Genomic DNA, 16,710 nt, shown 5'->3' on the forward strand with positions numbered 1-16,710 from the left:
CCCATCTTTTTGGCAGTAAAAACTCCGTGCCTTACTTAACTGTTCTGTCGCACTTTTGTTCTTGCTGTGTTGGTGGCATAGCAATATTAAATACTCTGCTTATTGTATGGAGTGTTGGCCTACTCTGTTCCCCATAGCCACGTAAGCCCATGGAAGCTGATGAGTGAGGAGAAGATCTCTCTGTTCAACAAAAACTTGCAGTTCATTTGATTAAGGAGTGTATAGATTGTTTTCTTCTGCTGTAAGAGCTGAGAGAAAAGGGCAACAAATGAACTGAAGCAGCTGGGAATGGAAATAGTAGGAATGGGCATAAAGCTTCTAAAATATAGAGAGTAAATGTTTCAGAAAACCTTACTTAATTCTCACACTAGATAAGTTTATAAAAACATATTCTGCTTGAAATGAACATTTTAACAATTGGTTATTCATGCAGCCTGAAGATTGCGGTAACAGCCTGCAGTGAAGGAACAGAGACTCCATTGATGGTCAGATCAGCTGATAGTTTATTACAATTGGCTGAAAACAAAGGCTCAAACCTTGCAGTTCTGGTCTTTTATCTGAATCAATTCAAGAGCAAAGCATTAAACTCATGAAGCTATCGAGCAGCAGTGTTAACTGAACCCATCAAGGATTGGTGTCTACGTCTAGGTTAACACTAGTGAACTTTGTAAGGCCCATGCAGTTTGTAGCTTTGAATTTACCAGCTCGATGTGTGTGCTTGCTACTCCTTAGAAGCTGGAGTTCAAGCTACCTTAAGTATAAATGGAAATAATACTTTGGAAGGCTTATTTAGAATGTTGAAAAGCTAGCTAAAAGTAATCTGCTTCTTAGAGCTTGTGGGGGCTCTTAAAGTCAATGTGCACCTATGCTTTCAGGAATCAGGAATTATGACAACACGTCACCACACTGTAATTAAGTAGGAATTAATAAATTCAGACGGGTTTCTCTTTCCTTCCTCCTTATCTGTGTATTATGTGCACTAAAACAGCTCTCTTCAGATTATCAGTTGTGCTAGGCTATGTGCCATGGTTTTCAAGTTCCAGTATGTGGATTTGTTTTTGGTGACTTCAAGTGTGTTAAATTCTAAACAGAGAACAATGTCAGGAATGCTACTTATCTAGCAATCTTGGAGCTTCAAAAAAGTCTCTGGCGTGCTGAAGTGATCCAGTAACAAGGTGGTGGAGTGTGATGCTTTTGCTGTCACGTGATGCTAGCCACATCTGGAAGTGATAACAGGAGAGAGGCTTGTGCTGGTGAAGTTCAGCCTTCTTCACCACTGATGTCTCTTATAAATATATCCTTATGTACATGCTGTAAAGGAGGACAGTTTGTTCTAGGTTCGTGTCTAAAGTGTGTTGCATCGCTGCACCTGAAATGTTTTTTTAATCAAGAGCTTTGAACCTGCTTTGGTTTAATAAAACCACAGCAGCAGTGAGGAATCCTGCTGGTTCCCATAGCACTATGGAAGTGTTGTGTTTGGATGTTCATTTTCTTGTCACTTAGTTTCCTAAGTATTTCTTTATGAAAGAGTAAAGTTGAAAATGAGTGGCTTCTTTCTCACATCCTGCTTTATGAATTGCTGAAGCTCCCAAGGCTCAGAAATTAGTCTTGTTCACTTCACTCCAGGATGTCAGTATGTGTTCATCCCATTCTATAGAAGCAGGTAGAGCAGGTGGCAGGCTTACAGCCTGTTGCAGGTAATCCCACTCTAGCCATTGTATTTGCCTCACAAGTCCTATAGATCCTCTCTGTGGTGTTACTTGGTGTTATTGCTCAAGGAGGTGCTAGTTCTTGGGCCTCTGTGTTGTGGTTGTCACCTGCCTCTTATAACGGCGAGGCCCATCTAATTGTCCTTTAAAATAAATAAAAAAATTTCCAGAATGCAGGATGCTGTATGATATGGGAGCTCTGGGGCTTTGTGTCCTTTGCCTGTTGAGCTTGCTACCTGTACTGGGTAGGACCCATGCTGGCATGCTGGTCTTTTTTGTCTTGTCTTTGAGTGGGGAATTACACAGGTGAACAAACCAGCTGCTGTTTAAGGCTTTTTCTCAGAAAAAGGTAGAAGTTGTCTGCATGTAAGAGTATGTTTCTTTGTGAATGGAGGAGAGAAGGGGAAGCACAAGGGAGAGCTGTCTGGGAGAGTAGGGAACAGCTCTGTGCTGTGGATGTCAGGAACTGCTCCCCAGCACCATCATTTGATGAAGAGTTATAAAAAGAACTCTTGTCTATTGGTAACCCAGAAATATATGAGCAATTGGCTCTGCTGATATTTTAGTGTGTCTAAGCTGATAGTTCTCGAAGTACTTCACGGGATCTTTTTTTGCCTTTAGAGGGCCTAAGACAATACCTAGTCCCTGATACACTGTTTTATTTGTCCTTGTCTAGGAAAAGGTTGAAATACAGCATTCAGAAGGGTACAGGCAAATCTCTGCACTGGAAGATGACTTGGCACAGACAAAAGCTATTAAAGATCAACTTCAGAAATACATTCGGGAACTTGAGCAAGCAAATGATGACTTGGAAAGAGCAAAAAGGTGACCAGTCTTCTATGTTTTCTTCTATCACCTCAGTTCTGTCCTGCAAATATGGTGGCTCTAAGTAATTTGTAATGTTGTGCTTTTTAGCGCTGTCACTCTAAACTAACCTGAACTAACTACCTAGCTGATGGTTGTGATATTCAAGAAAAACAAATGGATTGTTTTTCCCTTCTGTTATGCCCACTGCACTATTTCATAAAGCTAAAATTAAGCAAAACAAAAAATAATCCTAACCCAAAAGGTTTTACCTTCTCTTGCGGGAGAAGGAGTTCCAATATTCCTGTTAATAAAATCTTGTGTACTCTCTTTCAGAGCCACTATAATGTCTCTTGAGGATTTTGAGCAGCGTTTAAACCAGGCTATTGAAAGAAATGCTTTTCTGGAGAGTGAGCTGGATGAGAAGGAAAACCTTCTGGAGTCCGTGCAACGTCTGAAAGATGAAGCTAGAGGTTAGACAGCAGATCTTCTGTTCTCCCCTCCCGACTTGTACTTGTTCAGTCCTCTCCATTTATTTTAGAGTTTGACTTCTACATTTGTGTCTTCTATTCTGTTTTAAGGACCTCAGTCCTTAAACTCACTCTAGAGCAGTTGTCAGTAAGACTGGATGAGAAAATGAGGGAGACCGTGCAGATGTGGAGCTGAAGAAACACTTCCAGCTCTGCTCGGATTCTATGACCTTGAGTGGTTCGCATTAGCTACAGTCAGACTGTGGGACAGGAGTTCTGTGTTACTGGGCTAGACAGTGGTGGTTTCCACTTGGCCTTAGCTCAGGCTTCCTTGATATGGATACCAAGGTGGAAGGGGAAGCAGTGCAATAGGTAGGAATAACTGGATCTCAACCTGGTAGGGAACTGGGATGTAGCCAAGATACTTCAAGTTGCAGAGCCTCAGTCTTGATGTGCCTCCACTTAACAGTCTGTAACATTTGAAAGTATTAATTCCATGCCTCAAAGGAAGCCATGTGAAAGGGTATGAAACTTAAATCTGGATAATAGCGACTGAACTAATACTATAAAAACAACCTGAGCTGCAATCCTGGAGAAGCCTTTAGTATTCTTCCTTATTTTGAGCATGTGCCTGGAGTAATCTTTACAAGAATAAGTGATTTTGTTCCACTGGTAGAGGTGAAGTAATCTTGTGAGCAAAATAAACTCTCTCATTTGCTTTTTATCTTAGTGAATACCGATTCTAAAGACTTTGTGTTTCTTCCCTCACAGATCTACGGCAAGAGCTTGCAGTACAGCAGAAACAGGAGAAACCTAAAACACCAATGCAAACTTCCCTGGAAACAGAAAGAACAGACACTGCAGTTCAAGCATCCTTATCTTTGCCTTCAACTCCCTCCATGCACCGAGCACCCAACATCAACATACCCACTCCTGCGACATTTAGGAGAGGTGTGTGATAGGGAACCAGGAAGCAATACTATGTTACACCCTTGTTTTCACCATAGATTCTGGCTACAGGAGAAATGGGAAGATAGGAGCAGAGCTGAACATTTCAGCTAAATCCACCTAAGTCCAGTCACCATGATCTCAGTATTCACTGATTGTAAGTTTGGGGGCTTATTCATAGGCTATTAATTTCCATTTGATGCAAATTGTCCAGTAATAATTGTAAAGGACTAGATGAGCTATTGGGACTTGATTATTTGTTCACAACTGTTCCAGAGACACTAGGCTAATTTAGGGAAAGATTTTTAAAACTTTTGCATGATCTTTTATGCCACGTTTCTGTTACTTCAAAAGACTTCTCTGTGAGTGTAGGTGCTTTGAGAGAAGTCTTCCTTCTACTCAGGAACAGCAGGACATTGGCAAGTCATCCTAGCTAGCTGTACTAAATGACTATCTCTGCTTTTGTGCCAATAGAACCAGTAACTGAAATAATCAGTGCTCATTAAAGAATAAGTATTCCAACCCTCCAACACTAAATCCCGTCTCTGTTGTACTTAAAAAGTCAGAAATTTGTGTAACTGTGTATCAGAGAGTACAAGGAGTTGTACTGTCACATGCTGGTGACTGAGTATTACAGTTGAGCACGAACAAAGTTTGGTTGTAGGCATTGGTACTCTTAACTTAAAACTGCTCTGTGGGAGAGAACTCTCACTTCCTTGAAAAAGGATTGAAAGATTTCTTGTAAAATGAGATGGTGGCTCTCTCTGAGAACACACCCCTGGTCCTGCTGCAGTAACAGAGATGCAGAGTAGGCTGGTAGAACAGATAGCTCAAGTTACTAAGTCCTAAACATGCCATGGTTTAAATTTCTAGCTGTCTCAGGGAGTCAGTGCTTCATTTTTCTAGTGGATGTGAAGGATTTGAAGGTCAGATACAAAAAGGTGGGGATACTAATGTTTCATCTGCTCTATATGCCAGGCAGTCTTCTGATTGTGTCAGAATGGGTTTTCTGTTTGTTTCTTTGTTTGTTTTTAAACAATGAGTAATATATTTAACCTGCCCTGTAGGTTTTGAGGACAGTTACAGTGCTACCCCTCTCACACCTGCTGCCAGAATATCTGCACTTAACATCGTGGGAGACTTGCTGCGAAAAGTAGGGGTAAGTGTTTACTTGGTAGCCAAAGTTCTTGGAAAGAAAGAGCTGTCTGAAACTGTAGCCAGGATTGAATATCTGCACTGCTGCTCAGACGAGACTGGAAGGACTGTCTCAGCAAGCAATTGAGTTAAATGTGGCCTTGAAATTTGGTTTTGATCCTGTACATTTCTGAACAACCCTCAAACAAATATAAGACTCATCTCTGCTTTTCTGAGATGTTATACATGTGTGGAGTGCTGATCTCTTTTCCTTTCCAAACATCTGAAAGAGTATGTGCAGAAAAAGACAGACTGGCATGAGTAAATAATGAGGGAATCTGTTCAATTGGAGGGCAGAGAAGAAAGCAGGCTGATGCCTGCCGTCCAGTGGCTTCTGATAAAGTTTTCATTAATACTCTAGTTGTGTTTTTAAGCAGGACCTAATGCCTTGATGAGCTATTGCTGTGTAGTTTGACATTTAAGATAGTGCTGATGATGGGAAAGTTATCACATAACTTGCTCCTGTCTTTTCCCTCACGCTCCAGTGCTTGCTGTGTTGGCACAAGCATTCATATGACTTGATGGGCTGACTTGCGGAACTAACACAGCAGAAAATTATCCTAGCAGTGAAGGTGGAACCATCTAGGAAAGGAGCATGTTGTGGAGAATAGGGTATCTGGCTGTGGTGTACCACCCAATACACAACCTAATGTAAGTTTAGAGAAGCAGATAGTTCAAATGAGCATATAATGATATTAAGTGTGTGTATAGCATTGGTGTCAAGAATCTGCAGGTACTTCTACTAGACAACTCATTTTAAAGCAAACAAAAAATTCCACACTCAATGCTGTTTTGGTGTGTCAAAATGACATCTTACATTACCTCTGTTTACCTCAGGCTTTGGAGTCCAAACTTGCCTCTTGCCGAAACTTTGTGTATGACCAGTCTCCAAACAGAACCACAGTGTCCATGTACATGAACAGAGATGTCCTTGAAACACGGATGAGTCCTCATCAGCCTCTGTGTGATACAGGGTTAGTGTCATTCTCAGCTGTTTTGTCTTAGTGAGAAATCTTTGACTGGTACCGTTCTGTTTCTTGTTCATTCTTTGTTTTGGTAGAGCCAGATCTGTTTATGAAAGGTAGGAAACTTAGTTATTCAAGATTAATTTCCATGTTTCAGATTAAAATTTGTCATCACTAGCTGTTGAAATCCGAAGACTAGCCGTGATTAAGTTCAAATTCAAAGCAATTGTAACACATTATAATAAATCCAGTGTTTAACTGTGAGTAAGTACAAGAAAGGAAGCTCATGCTTGTTGGCTTGGTTTGGTTTACGCTTTGTTCTTGTGCTGTGATGACTCAGCAATGTTTTGGCGTATGGGGACTTCTCTTATCACAGTTAGGATTCTTATCCATATGAGAACTGGGGAAGCAGGGGGAAGCAAATCATAGAATCATAGAATGGCCTGGGTTGAAAAGGACCTTGAGGATCATCGAATCTCAACCCCCCTGCTAAGTGCAGGGTTGCCAACCACTAGACCAGGCTGCCCAGAGCCACGTCCAGTCTGGCCTTGAATGCCTCCAGGGATGGGGCATCCACAACCTCCCTGGGCAACCTGTTCCAGTGCATCACCACCCTCTGAGTGAAAAACTTCCTTCTAATATCTAACCTAAATCTCCCCTGTCTCAGCTTAAAACCCCCTCCTGTTTATATGCTCAAATAACTAATCAACTTATTTGAATGCTCTGTGGTTGCTAAGATGTGTTTCCAGGGAGCACCTGACAAAAGCTACTACTTAATTGAACTGCTTATCTTTTTCCTCCCACTCCCAAACAAATGGAGAATCTATAAGTTTGTTGCAAATTACAGTTCAGTACGTAAGCCATGCCAATCTTGTACTGGGTGGTTTTTTTTTTCAAGTTTTCTCAGTGTTTATAGTACAGATCATTACAGATGCAACTACTCAGCCAGACCCTTGATCTGGGAATACTGGTTTGTCCTGTTAACCAGTGCCCAAAGTTGTCATGTGGAAAGAATGTTCCATACAGTACTTGCTATTGCAGCCCAGGGAGAAACCTACAAGAAAACCTCAAGGGCCATAAGTTTGCATATTCCTGTAGGTGATTACACATCTATTACTGTAATATAAAAACTGAAATTCTAACACCTGTAAAATCTATATTCTCACTACTCAGAGGGAAATGGAATCTTGTTTTACAGTGGGAACTTAGCCTAGTTAATTAACAGGCTCACTTGATATTCAGAGAATTGTTTCTTATAATCTGTTGGTTTCTCAGGTTTAGTGTTACATTCTTGTGAATGACCAGTTACTGTGATTGAGATGGTAAAACTGAGCAAGAAATGCTCTAAATTCTGCTTTGTATTTGCAGGTTAGTGAAACGCCTGGAGTTTGGAACAAGGCCTTCAAGTATTCCAGGACCGATGAGCCATCCTTCACAAAGTGTTGTTAAGATGCTGCTATGAAAAGGAAAAATAAAATCATATGTACATGTAACTCTAAAGAGAATATCAATAGGCAACCAGACAGAAGTGTAAGGGTAGGTGAGGACTGGAAAAGAGGCTACTATTGACAATGGCATCTTACGGCTTTGCCCTTCCAGCTTCTCTACTGACGTGTGCGGGTAGTGTGATGAAGCAATGTCACCTAGCAGCACAGGACATAAAATTGCTTCCTATATTCACTGCTGTGACTAACTCCTGCTTTGACACTGCCAGTTAAAGCTATTGTCCCTTTACCTACAGCAGGTTCCCAGTGCAACTCCTTAGGTGTTGGCTTTTGGTGTTAATAATCATCCCTGGTGTTCTGGCTTTCTGGTCCAGTCACAAGAGTTAGAGGAGTGGTTTTAGGTAGCGACAGGTGTATTTCTGTGGGGAAGATGCTCAGTTCTTTGTAGGATTCTTGCTGGTCAGAATCTCACTACATGAAATTCTGCGTAGTGGTGAAGCTTTGTAAGCAATGATTTACCTTGAAGAACAGATAATAGTTAAAAGGTGAGGAATGCTTAATACTTAGGGTACTCAGGAGATCCCAGAAGGTAGAGAACTTTACCCTCAATTAGCCTATAGATACCCTTTTGCTATATTGTGGTCCATAAAGCCTGGCTGTTTGATTGAGTTTCTAGTTCTAACAAATTAATAAGTGGGTTTTACTACTTTCCAAACCTCCCTTTATTAATGTGCCTTGGGTATTTGTGAATTTATCTTGTTTTATCTTTGTTTCTTTTTAATGAGAATGTTTTCAGCTGTTACTAATTTAGCAATGTTTTTAGTTTGAAAAGTCCTTTCTGCTGGCCAAGTATGTCAGAATAGTAAATTATTTTTTTTAAGTTGGAGTGTTTCCCCTACAGAATTACACTACATTTTAAGAAAAAATGGAGTAAGTACACTCACAGTATTAATACACATTAGAGAAGCTTGTACTCGTGAAAATAATTATGGGTAAACATTTTTATATTGGGGGAGAGAGGGAGAAATTTACATGACAAAATGCATAATTGTTCTGTTTTTCTAATTATATGAAAACTACTACTGATGCATCTATTTCTCTGGAATAGGAAATAACCACAGACGATTCCCATTATTCAAGCCATCTACAAAGTTGGCTTAACTGGGGAGCAGAATAAAGCTTATTTTGAAGGCTAGTTATTCACTTTGAATTTTTTTGCAAGTTGTTGTGCCTACTGCATAAATGTCATCAGTTTCTTTGCTGTTTCTTATCAGTGAAGCCTAAAGAGACATTGTTTGCTGAAATTATATGCAAAGGTTTTCCTACGTTTCTTTTTGTTCTCATGGTTTCCTACTCTAAGGAATGTTACTGCCATAGCTAATGATGTCTTTGGGATTTTCACAGTGCCTAGCATTACTCTCTTCAAATCTTGAACTGGAGTTTTAATCTGTTTTAGAGTTTTTGTCCTGTCACACGGAGTTGGCACTCTTTTCTTACTCATAATGAACTAAAGCATGAGCTACTTTGTTAACCATACTGTCACATGTACTCAGTGGACTGTGTAGCCTGATCACTTAAGACGAGTTGAGTTTTCTGTGATGATCTTGGCAGAATTTGCCTGCTTAGTGAGCAGGTTGACGTTCACTTAGGTTGGGAGTCATCACTGACATAAGGTAGAGACTTGGAAAGTCAGGGCTGTGCTAGAGCCATGGATTTGAAGTTAAAGTGGCTACTGAATTTTAAGGTATTATACTGTACAGATATTATGTCTGTAGCTACATTAAAAATATCACACTATAGGTGGGTATGCTATTTAGAACTGTCAAAACAGTATAATGCAGATGTCACCTCTATAATGATGCATCTCTTGACAGAGGAACTGTAGTTTGATGTTATGGCCTAACCCTTGCAGGCAGCTGCAGCTAACATCACACAGCTGCATGCTTGCTTCATGTGTCTAGAGGGATGGGGAAAGAATTGGAAAGGTAAAAGTTGAAGGAAAAGAACAACCCTTGTGAGTTGAGACCAAGACAATTTAATAGGTAAAGCAAAAGCTGTCTGCAAGCAAAGCAAAATAAGGAATTCATTTATGCTTTCTGTACAAGCTGCGATGGAGAAAACTAACTCTGTTCCAGCCAAAACCAGCGTATTTGGACACTGTGGCAGAAGGATTCTTTCTGCAGCGTTACAAAAAAACCCCACAAAACTCTCTTGAGCTTATTTTGCTTTGCAGAACGGACTAAAAGCTAAGTTTCTGAAGTGGTAAGCAATGCTTTAACCACTGGACTGTTATGCTTGTGAGTTATCCAGGTGAAGTCCTTTTAGAAGGGCATTATGTTCAATTTACCAGTTATAATCCAAGTATTGGTGCTTAACACCATTCTATTGACATCTGACTTCCTTGATCTCCTTGTTTGCACATGTGCAGGCTTGCCAGCATAATAGCCAGGTCTTGAACATGTTCACAGTGCTGCACTTCTTGGCTGATTGTAACAGTGAAAAGCTTTCATCCCCTCACCAGCTTGTCATCTTAATCACTCTGAATGGATTCTTATTTAAGCTCTTTCTTTTCTATTTGCTCAAAAAAGAGAATTATTTGCGATTTGATCCTGCTGGCTGAATGGCTTCTGCTCTGAAGTTGGCATGTTCATGATCTTTGTGCCTTGTTGAATAATTATTAGTTTTAGGTGGTCAGGATGGATGCTTTTGCATGATTTGCTCTTCCTGTAGTCTGCTTTAAGGTTCACCTGCAGTACAATGTAAGACATCAAGGAAGCTCTCTGTACTCAGTTCAGAGTAAATCTTCCTGACTTTGCAGTGCACAGTTCTCTACTGCCCCAGTGTGACCATAAAGCCAGCTGCTATCTGCAAGTGTTAGAGCTGCCTGGATTTGTGGTAGGTCCTGGTAGTTCCCAGGAGTGGGCTGCAGACCTGTTGGAGTGATCCAACAATAAAATTAACTGCATGCTGATCCCTTAATACCGAATAGCTTGGCTTAGATCAGTGAGTCCAGTGTGGCCTGCTGTTTCTATTTGTTTCCAGCCTGCTTTCAGAGGCTTTAGCTGGAACTATCCATATGCATGCAGACTTCCCATGTGGGTTCAGTTACCTAAACACAAGCATTTAGAGCCCTGTCTGCTTCTCAGATGCTGTACTACAAGAGTACAAGTCTCTTGTAGGTGTTGCCCATCCTTGGGTACATCCTAGGGTTTCTCAGCACCATGTCTTCATGAAGTAGCTAAGCCTGTCTTACGTGCTTCGTGTCACTTCTTTTTGTTCAGCTGAATGTACCTATCTTTCATCCTTTCAAAAGCAATCACTTAGAATATCAGTTTTTCATTCTAGCAGTTACAATTGACATTTTCAAAAAGGTATTTGAGTTATAAAGATGTTGTATTGCATCTCCCATTCCCTTCTGTGTATTGTATTGCACCCAAGTGACACCTGCACACAAGAATATTGGAGTGGTTTTTATTTGACTTTTATTAGTGTGTAAGCACATCCATGGTGCATATAAAACTGTAACAGTTGATTTCATTTGAACAAATGATATTTTATTTTTCAGTATGTGATTAAAAAGGCACTTCCACCTTGTGAATGGTGCATCAGGGGTGTAGTAACCAGGAAAAAAAAATACTATATTGAATACTTAAGACAAAATGAAAGTTTAAGAAAAGATTAACTGACCAATGCCTTTTTTTTTTTTCCTGCAACAGTCTTACAAATCCTTTGTAAACTTCAGTTCACTGAGATTTAAATTGTCTGAACTACTGGAACTCACTTTCTGGAAGATTCTTCGTGGATTACTCTGAACTTAAAACAAAACTTTTCAGAAATACTTCATGATAAAAGTTTTGGAGTACTTTTAACATGAATCTATACATTGGAGACAAAGCAGTTGTGCTTTCATCATCATCATCAGAGGAGTGGGTGTGTGTGACCTTGACACTAAGAGTAGACTTAAACAGTGCTAAATATCATCCTCCCTCCCCTTGCTGCAGTGCATTTTTAAGCGTGTTTATTCACTGGCTTTTCCATTGAAATCTCCATCTCTTCCGTCAATTTCTTCTTCACCTCCATCTGTTGCATTCTCAATTACTCTTCTGCCTCCAGATCTACGGGGTGGGGCAAAAGATACTGGTTCATTTCCCCTCCTGCAGCAACAAAATAAAAAATAAAATCAGATGTTAGGTCATTTACAGCCCTCACAAATAAGCATAGAGTTTTGTAACAGTACCTGTGGGCCTGAGGTTTTTAAAAGCAAAACAGCCAAGAGCTGGGGGCACCTAACACAGTTGTCTTCTCTGTAGCATCTAAGGCTACTATGCAGACAGACTGAGACTCCCACTTGCTTGCAACTGTGATGGGATTCCTGTTCTTGTCCTTGAAGTCTATTCTAAATTGTCTCATCTGCCCCAAATGCCCTATTCTTCTTTTCATTTTTCTGTTTTTTCCTTATGGGGACTACAACTGAGTGTGCCTAGAAGGGAAAAGGGAATTGCTTGTCCCCACGTAATCAGTGGAGCATTAATGCTGCTCTTCTCAAAGATCAAGAAGACATAGAAAGCTCATGCTGAATTTTTGACCTGCAGTCTGAATAAGCTCACCAGTTACTGAAGACTAGTGAGGCCAGAGACTGGAGCAGTGTTGTGGATGTCAGTGGGTGCTTTTTGATCCCACAGTCAGGCTGTGTTGCTCAGAGTACCACAGGTGCTGTGATGTGTGGCATTCTAGGCTGTGAGTAGCTCCAGCTTTTTCCACAATGGGGAGAGGAAGCCTTCACTGTGTTTTGGAACTGTTATAATTCATATGCTGCCACTCAGCAGAGACGATGTCTTATAGAAAAGCTTGCAGAAAATGTTGTTTTTTTTTTCCCTTGAACCCCCCTTTTCCCTTTTCCCTCCCATCCCCATAGATTTCATAGCCACAGCCCAAGCCAGGGACGCTTTGGTCCTCGAGGTTAATATTTCTGGGAGGTGTGAGCAAGTGAGACAGAAGATGAGTTTGTCTCATCTTGGCCTTCATTGCTAATGTGCTACAAAACACTGGAGTTTTGTAACATGGCCTCTCACTTGCTCCTAATTAAGCAAACCTTTGTAAAGGCTTGAGACCACAGACATAAGCAACAAAATAAATCCATGATCACTGAATGTTATGCCAAAATTACTAATTTGGTGTTAAAATATATATATCCGACTCTGCACTTTTGGGTACAGCAATCATGCGTAAATATTTAAAGGCTTGACTTGTCCTTGCAAAAGACTAAGCCGGAATTGTCCTTTCTGCAGCAGCTTTTCAAATCTAAAGTTCAGTCTTCCACACTAGGGAAGTAGATAAGAATGTTAGCTGGCCTAATTTATTTTAGAGTACAAACCTGTGTTTCCAAGGTAGAACACACTGTGTACATGTGTAGCTTTGTGGGTTTTTTTAACCCTTTAAGGTAACTGAATTTTGATGTGAGCAAGCAACTAGCTGGATAATAACACTTAAGACCTACTCTTAGCCTTAGTTCTTCTGAGACATGTATTAGAAGACGAGGGTATAATTCTACTCTGTTCTGTTTGCCAGAGTAAACCAGCAGCATCTACTACTTTATGATGGCAGATATTTGTTACTAAGCTCTAGTTAGGTCAATAAATTTGTTAGATCTTGTCAATGAAGATCTCAATCTTCACTAGGAAGATCTCTTTAGCTCCCTCCCCTCCTTGGACTCTTGCTATCTAGACTTATATACAAGGTATTTGTCAAATGACTTTTTACGCTCTTGTTGTTCACTGAAGTACTATAAAAGAAGATGTTACTGGTGAAGAGTAACAGAAGGAGTGTAACCAAGTCTTGCAGTACAATTTTGGCTACAAAAAAAAGTGAACTTCCTTCAAACTGGTATTGGTCCTGTTTATAAATAGTTTTTTATTTAAATCTGTTAATCTAAAATGGGTTTATGGCTTTGATAATATTCTTGTGATCATCTGCATCAGAACCTTTAGAGTAATGCATACAGCTGAGGCAAGCCCTAAGCATTAGTGTTTTGCTTAGCATCTATTTAGTCTACCTTTGAACAAGTGCTACTGGAGCGATGCTTGAATAATGCTCTGGGAAAATTAGGCTGACTAAAAGGCACATGCAAGGACAAGACAGCTTCTTTAAATATTTGTGTATTCACAGCGAAATTCAGCATATGTAAAATAGAAGATATACAAATATTACAAGGCAGTAGCTAATTAATTTTTGCAACAGCAGGTGTTATTCCTATTTCTAGAGAATGTGATGAAGTGTAGTGTAATGCTGTGCTATGTTACAGTGTTCGCGTTAATTTCTGTGTCTGTGCTTTAGGTTTCAGTAGCAGTAGACAGGCAACACACTGTAGACAAGCAAGGTAATGTCTGCAAAATAGTTTTAAAAGCCTTAGTAATAGCTATTTGTAAGCAACCACAGGCACAGAGTGCTATGTAACAAAAGGCAGAATTTCCTTTTATTCATGATTGGATGGCACAGATGTGTAGTAAACCACATGCAAATACGGTCTTCTAAAATCTCATGTGAATTAGGTAGGATCTTACCTTAGAGTCAGCATTACAATATGCTTAAGAAATAACGTGAAACACTTAACATGCTGTGACACTTCATGTTCATTAGTGCTTTTAATCAATTTTACTAATTAATGGTGTATTTGATTTGCAAATGTTTCATCTTTGGCTGTAAATAGGTGCAAAAAAAAAAGACAACTGACATGCAGACAATGTCAGAGTACTTCACTGGGTACTCTGTTGGTAGAGCTTGTAAGAAGTGAGAATGCAACACTGGCAAGTCTACATCAGTACATAGCCTACTTGTAAGAAAGTTGTATCACTGAACAGCTGATGGTAGCTAGATTATTGTAATATTTGTCTCTTTTTAAAAAAAAATTTAATGCCAAGATATCCAAGCCTTCACAGTTTGCAGAAACCTCACATAATTTTTACTTGGGCCAAAGAAAATGGAATTTGTACGACACAAGCTAGCTGCAAAGTTGAAGGCATGGTACCTGCTTAGTCATGCGAAGGTTCCTGTGTCCCTCTGAAACAGAGATAAAGAATCCCGGGCAGTTATACTAAGCACAGTCACGATCAGAGGTAGGTATATTACTTTTAAATAATTAAACAAAGTACATTACAGCCAATTACAGTACATTAAGATCAAACAAAAATAATCTGCTATTCGATGTAAACATCCGTTTCTATGTAAAAAGGGCTGGATGCAGCAGCTCTTCTGTAAAGCAGCCAGGAGTGTGTACCAACCAAGATGGTGCTAATGGAAAAGGCTACCATATCCCTAACTCTCTGCTTTGAAGTAAGTATCCACATCTGAAGGTTCATGCATGTCAACAGCAAAACTGAACAGCAGCAAGAACACAACTAGGCAGGTGTTTTAGTTTCATTTGAATTTCTTTTGCTTTTAGGTAGAAAGCAGAGTTTTACAGTTTGACGCAGATACAGCAATTTCCTATAATTCAAGTCAGCCTGTGTTTCAGTGACTTAGTGTTTTCAGACCCAAGAAGTGCAGGAAAACTCAGGTATGTATTTGGCTGATCACAGCTTTATCTTTTTCCCGGTCAGCTTTAATAAGAAAATGCAAGGGAATATTTTGGTCTTTCCTTGGTCTGGTGGCACTGAATAAGGAAAGATGAGGTCCAGAAACTTTTGGATAATAGCTATATAACATTCTTTGCCTTTTGTTGCCTGTGAAGATGTGCAGGACTGATTAGAGTCAGTACGTGTGAGTTGTGCGTGTGTGTAAATATGAAAAGCATGACCATTTCCACCCATTTCTAACTGCAGAAATAAATATATTTAGCCATAGGAATATTTTCAAAAGCAGCCAAGCCTAATTCTGTTTCTATTTAAGCCAACAGGAGTTTCAGATAGAAAAATAGTAAGGCCTATGCCACGTTGTCACAGTTGCTGATCTCACAGTTAAAATCCTGAGACTACTGCGGTCTATGATATGCACTTTACTTTCTGACTTTGGCCTATAGTTCCATTTGCCAAGCTAATACTGCAGAGTTACTCCTTGCATTATCTGTGTTGTTTGTTACTTGACTAGATTATTTTATTTTTTACTTCTTTAGTTTAATACTAAATTTCGAGGTTGTTGCTGAATGGTAATAGCTATCTCAAACAAGGGCACTCTACCTTAGCTTGCTCTTCAGTGCTGCAACCTCCCGGCCCAGGGCTTCGTTGCTCTCAGTAGCTTCATCCAGCTCTCTCTGCAGCTTCCTGCGGTTTGCGTTGATACGCTGAGACTCTTCCTCAGCCTCCTCCAGCTGTCTTTTCAGTTGCTTGAGTCGTAGGTTGCCCTTCTCAGCCTATGAGAAAAAAGTAAAGTAATTCTTCAAGTTGAAATACATCTGATAGCTTTAGATTCTCATTTTAATTTCATATTTCTATTTATATTTCTTTTGAGAGTTTTCACCTCTATCAAAGGCAAAGCTTAAAATCTAAAGATGTAAATATAACTACTTTGTGGGAGTTCATTTTGCTGATGCTATATTCAGAAACAACTTAAATTGTTTATTTTCCTACACAGTCCTGACTCTGTGTTTCTGGTTTGCAGGTTGGTATGTACTATGTAAAGTTAAATCTCTCAGTAGGGTATAAAATGTGACCATGGTCTCCAATCATGTACCAAAAGGGATGTTGTGCAGAGGCCTGTATATCACTGTGTATAGTCAGAGTGTTGCAGCTGGCTGATTGACAAGGACTAGTGCTTTGGCACTTGTCTCAGCATGAAAGAAAAATCAAATTGTCCAGCCTTTTATCAAAAGGCTTTATAGCTGTCCCAGCACAGACTCTTTGAGGTGTAACATGGAATCTTGCTTTCTTAGGAAAGGTAGAAACCTGAAAGTTTTCAGTAAAACCTGGAAATCTCTGTGCCCTTGACTAGGACACTTATGACGCAGACTCATACCTGATCTTTGTATTGCTCTGCTTGTTTTCTCTCGTCCTCCACCTGCAGCAATGCATCCTTCAGCTTTTTGTCCTTCTGGCGTAATGTCTTGGCTGCAGTCTGCTTCTCTCTGCAAATAACAATGCAACATTTGGTGATATGGCTTCAGGAATGAGGCACCAAGAAACCATATGGTAAAAACCTATCTGAATTTAATAGATGAATTCTAAGCAAAATGTAAAGGTCTTCT

General features: G+C 39.9%; 2 protein-coding genes across 8 annotated transcripts in view; one reads left to right on the forward strand and one right to left on the reverse strand.

The window, feature by feature from the left end:
- NDE1 (nudE neurodevelopment protein 1) overlaps window positions 1–8,734 on the forward strand; it is an 18,546-nt gene extending 9,812 nt beyond the window's left edge. For all 3 annotated transcript variants that reach the window (XM_021412189.1, XM_021412188.1, XM_021412187.1), the window contains 6 exons: window positions 2,386–2,534; window positions 2,850–2,986; window positions 3,755–3,934; window positions 4,999–5,090; window positions 5,963–6,099; window positions 7,459–8,734. In XM_021412189.1, the coding sequence (XP_021267864.1) occupies window positions 2,386–2,534; window positions 2,850–2,986; window positions 3,755–3,934; window positions 4,999–5,090; window positions 5,963–6,099; window positions 7,459–7,552 (789 nt within the window). In that variant the 3' untranslated portion in view covers window positions 7,553–8,734. The remainder of the gene's footprint in view (window positions 1–2,385; window positions 2,535–2,849; window positions 2,987–3,754; window positions 3,935–4,998; window positions 5,091–5,962; window positions 6,100–7,458) is intronic.
- MYH11 (myosin heavy chain 11) overlaps window positions 11,001–16,710 on the reverse strand; it is a 57,418-nt gene continuing 51,708 nt past the window's right edge. For 4 of the 5 annotated variants that reach the window (XM_021412179.1, XM_021412176.1, XM_021412177.1 and 1 more), the window contains 3 exons: window positions 16,482–16,590; window positions 15,707–15,879; window positions 11,001–11,689 (listed from right to left, as the gene is read on the reverse strand). In XM_021412179.1, the coding sequence (XP_021267854.1) occupies window positions 11,554–11,689; window positions 15,707–15,879; window positions 16,482–16,590 (418 nt within the window). In that variant the 3' untranslated portion in view covers window positions 11,001–11,553. Of the gene's footprint in view, window positions 11,690–14,559; window positions 14,592–15,706; window positions 15,880–16,481; window positions 16,591–16,710 lie in introns of all 5 variants that reach the window. The other variant, XM_021412180.1, reaches the window with a different exon arrangement.

Source organism: Numida meleagris, chromosome 13 (assembly GCF_002078875.1).
Source record: "Numida meleagris isolate 19003 breed g44 Domestic line chromosome 13, NumMel1.0, whole genome shotgun sequence".
Taxonomy (NCBI): domain Eukaryota; kingdom Metazoa; phylum Chordata; class Aves; order Galliformes; family Numididae; genus Numida; species Numida meleagris.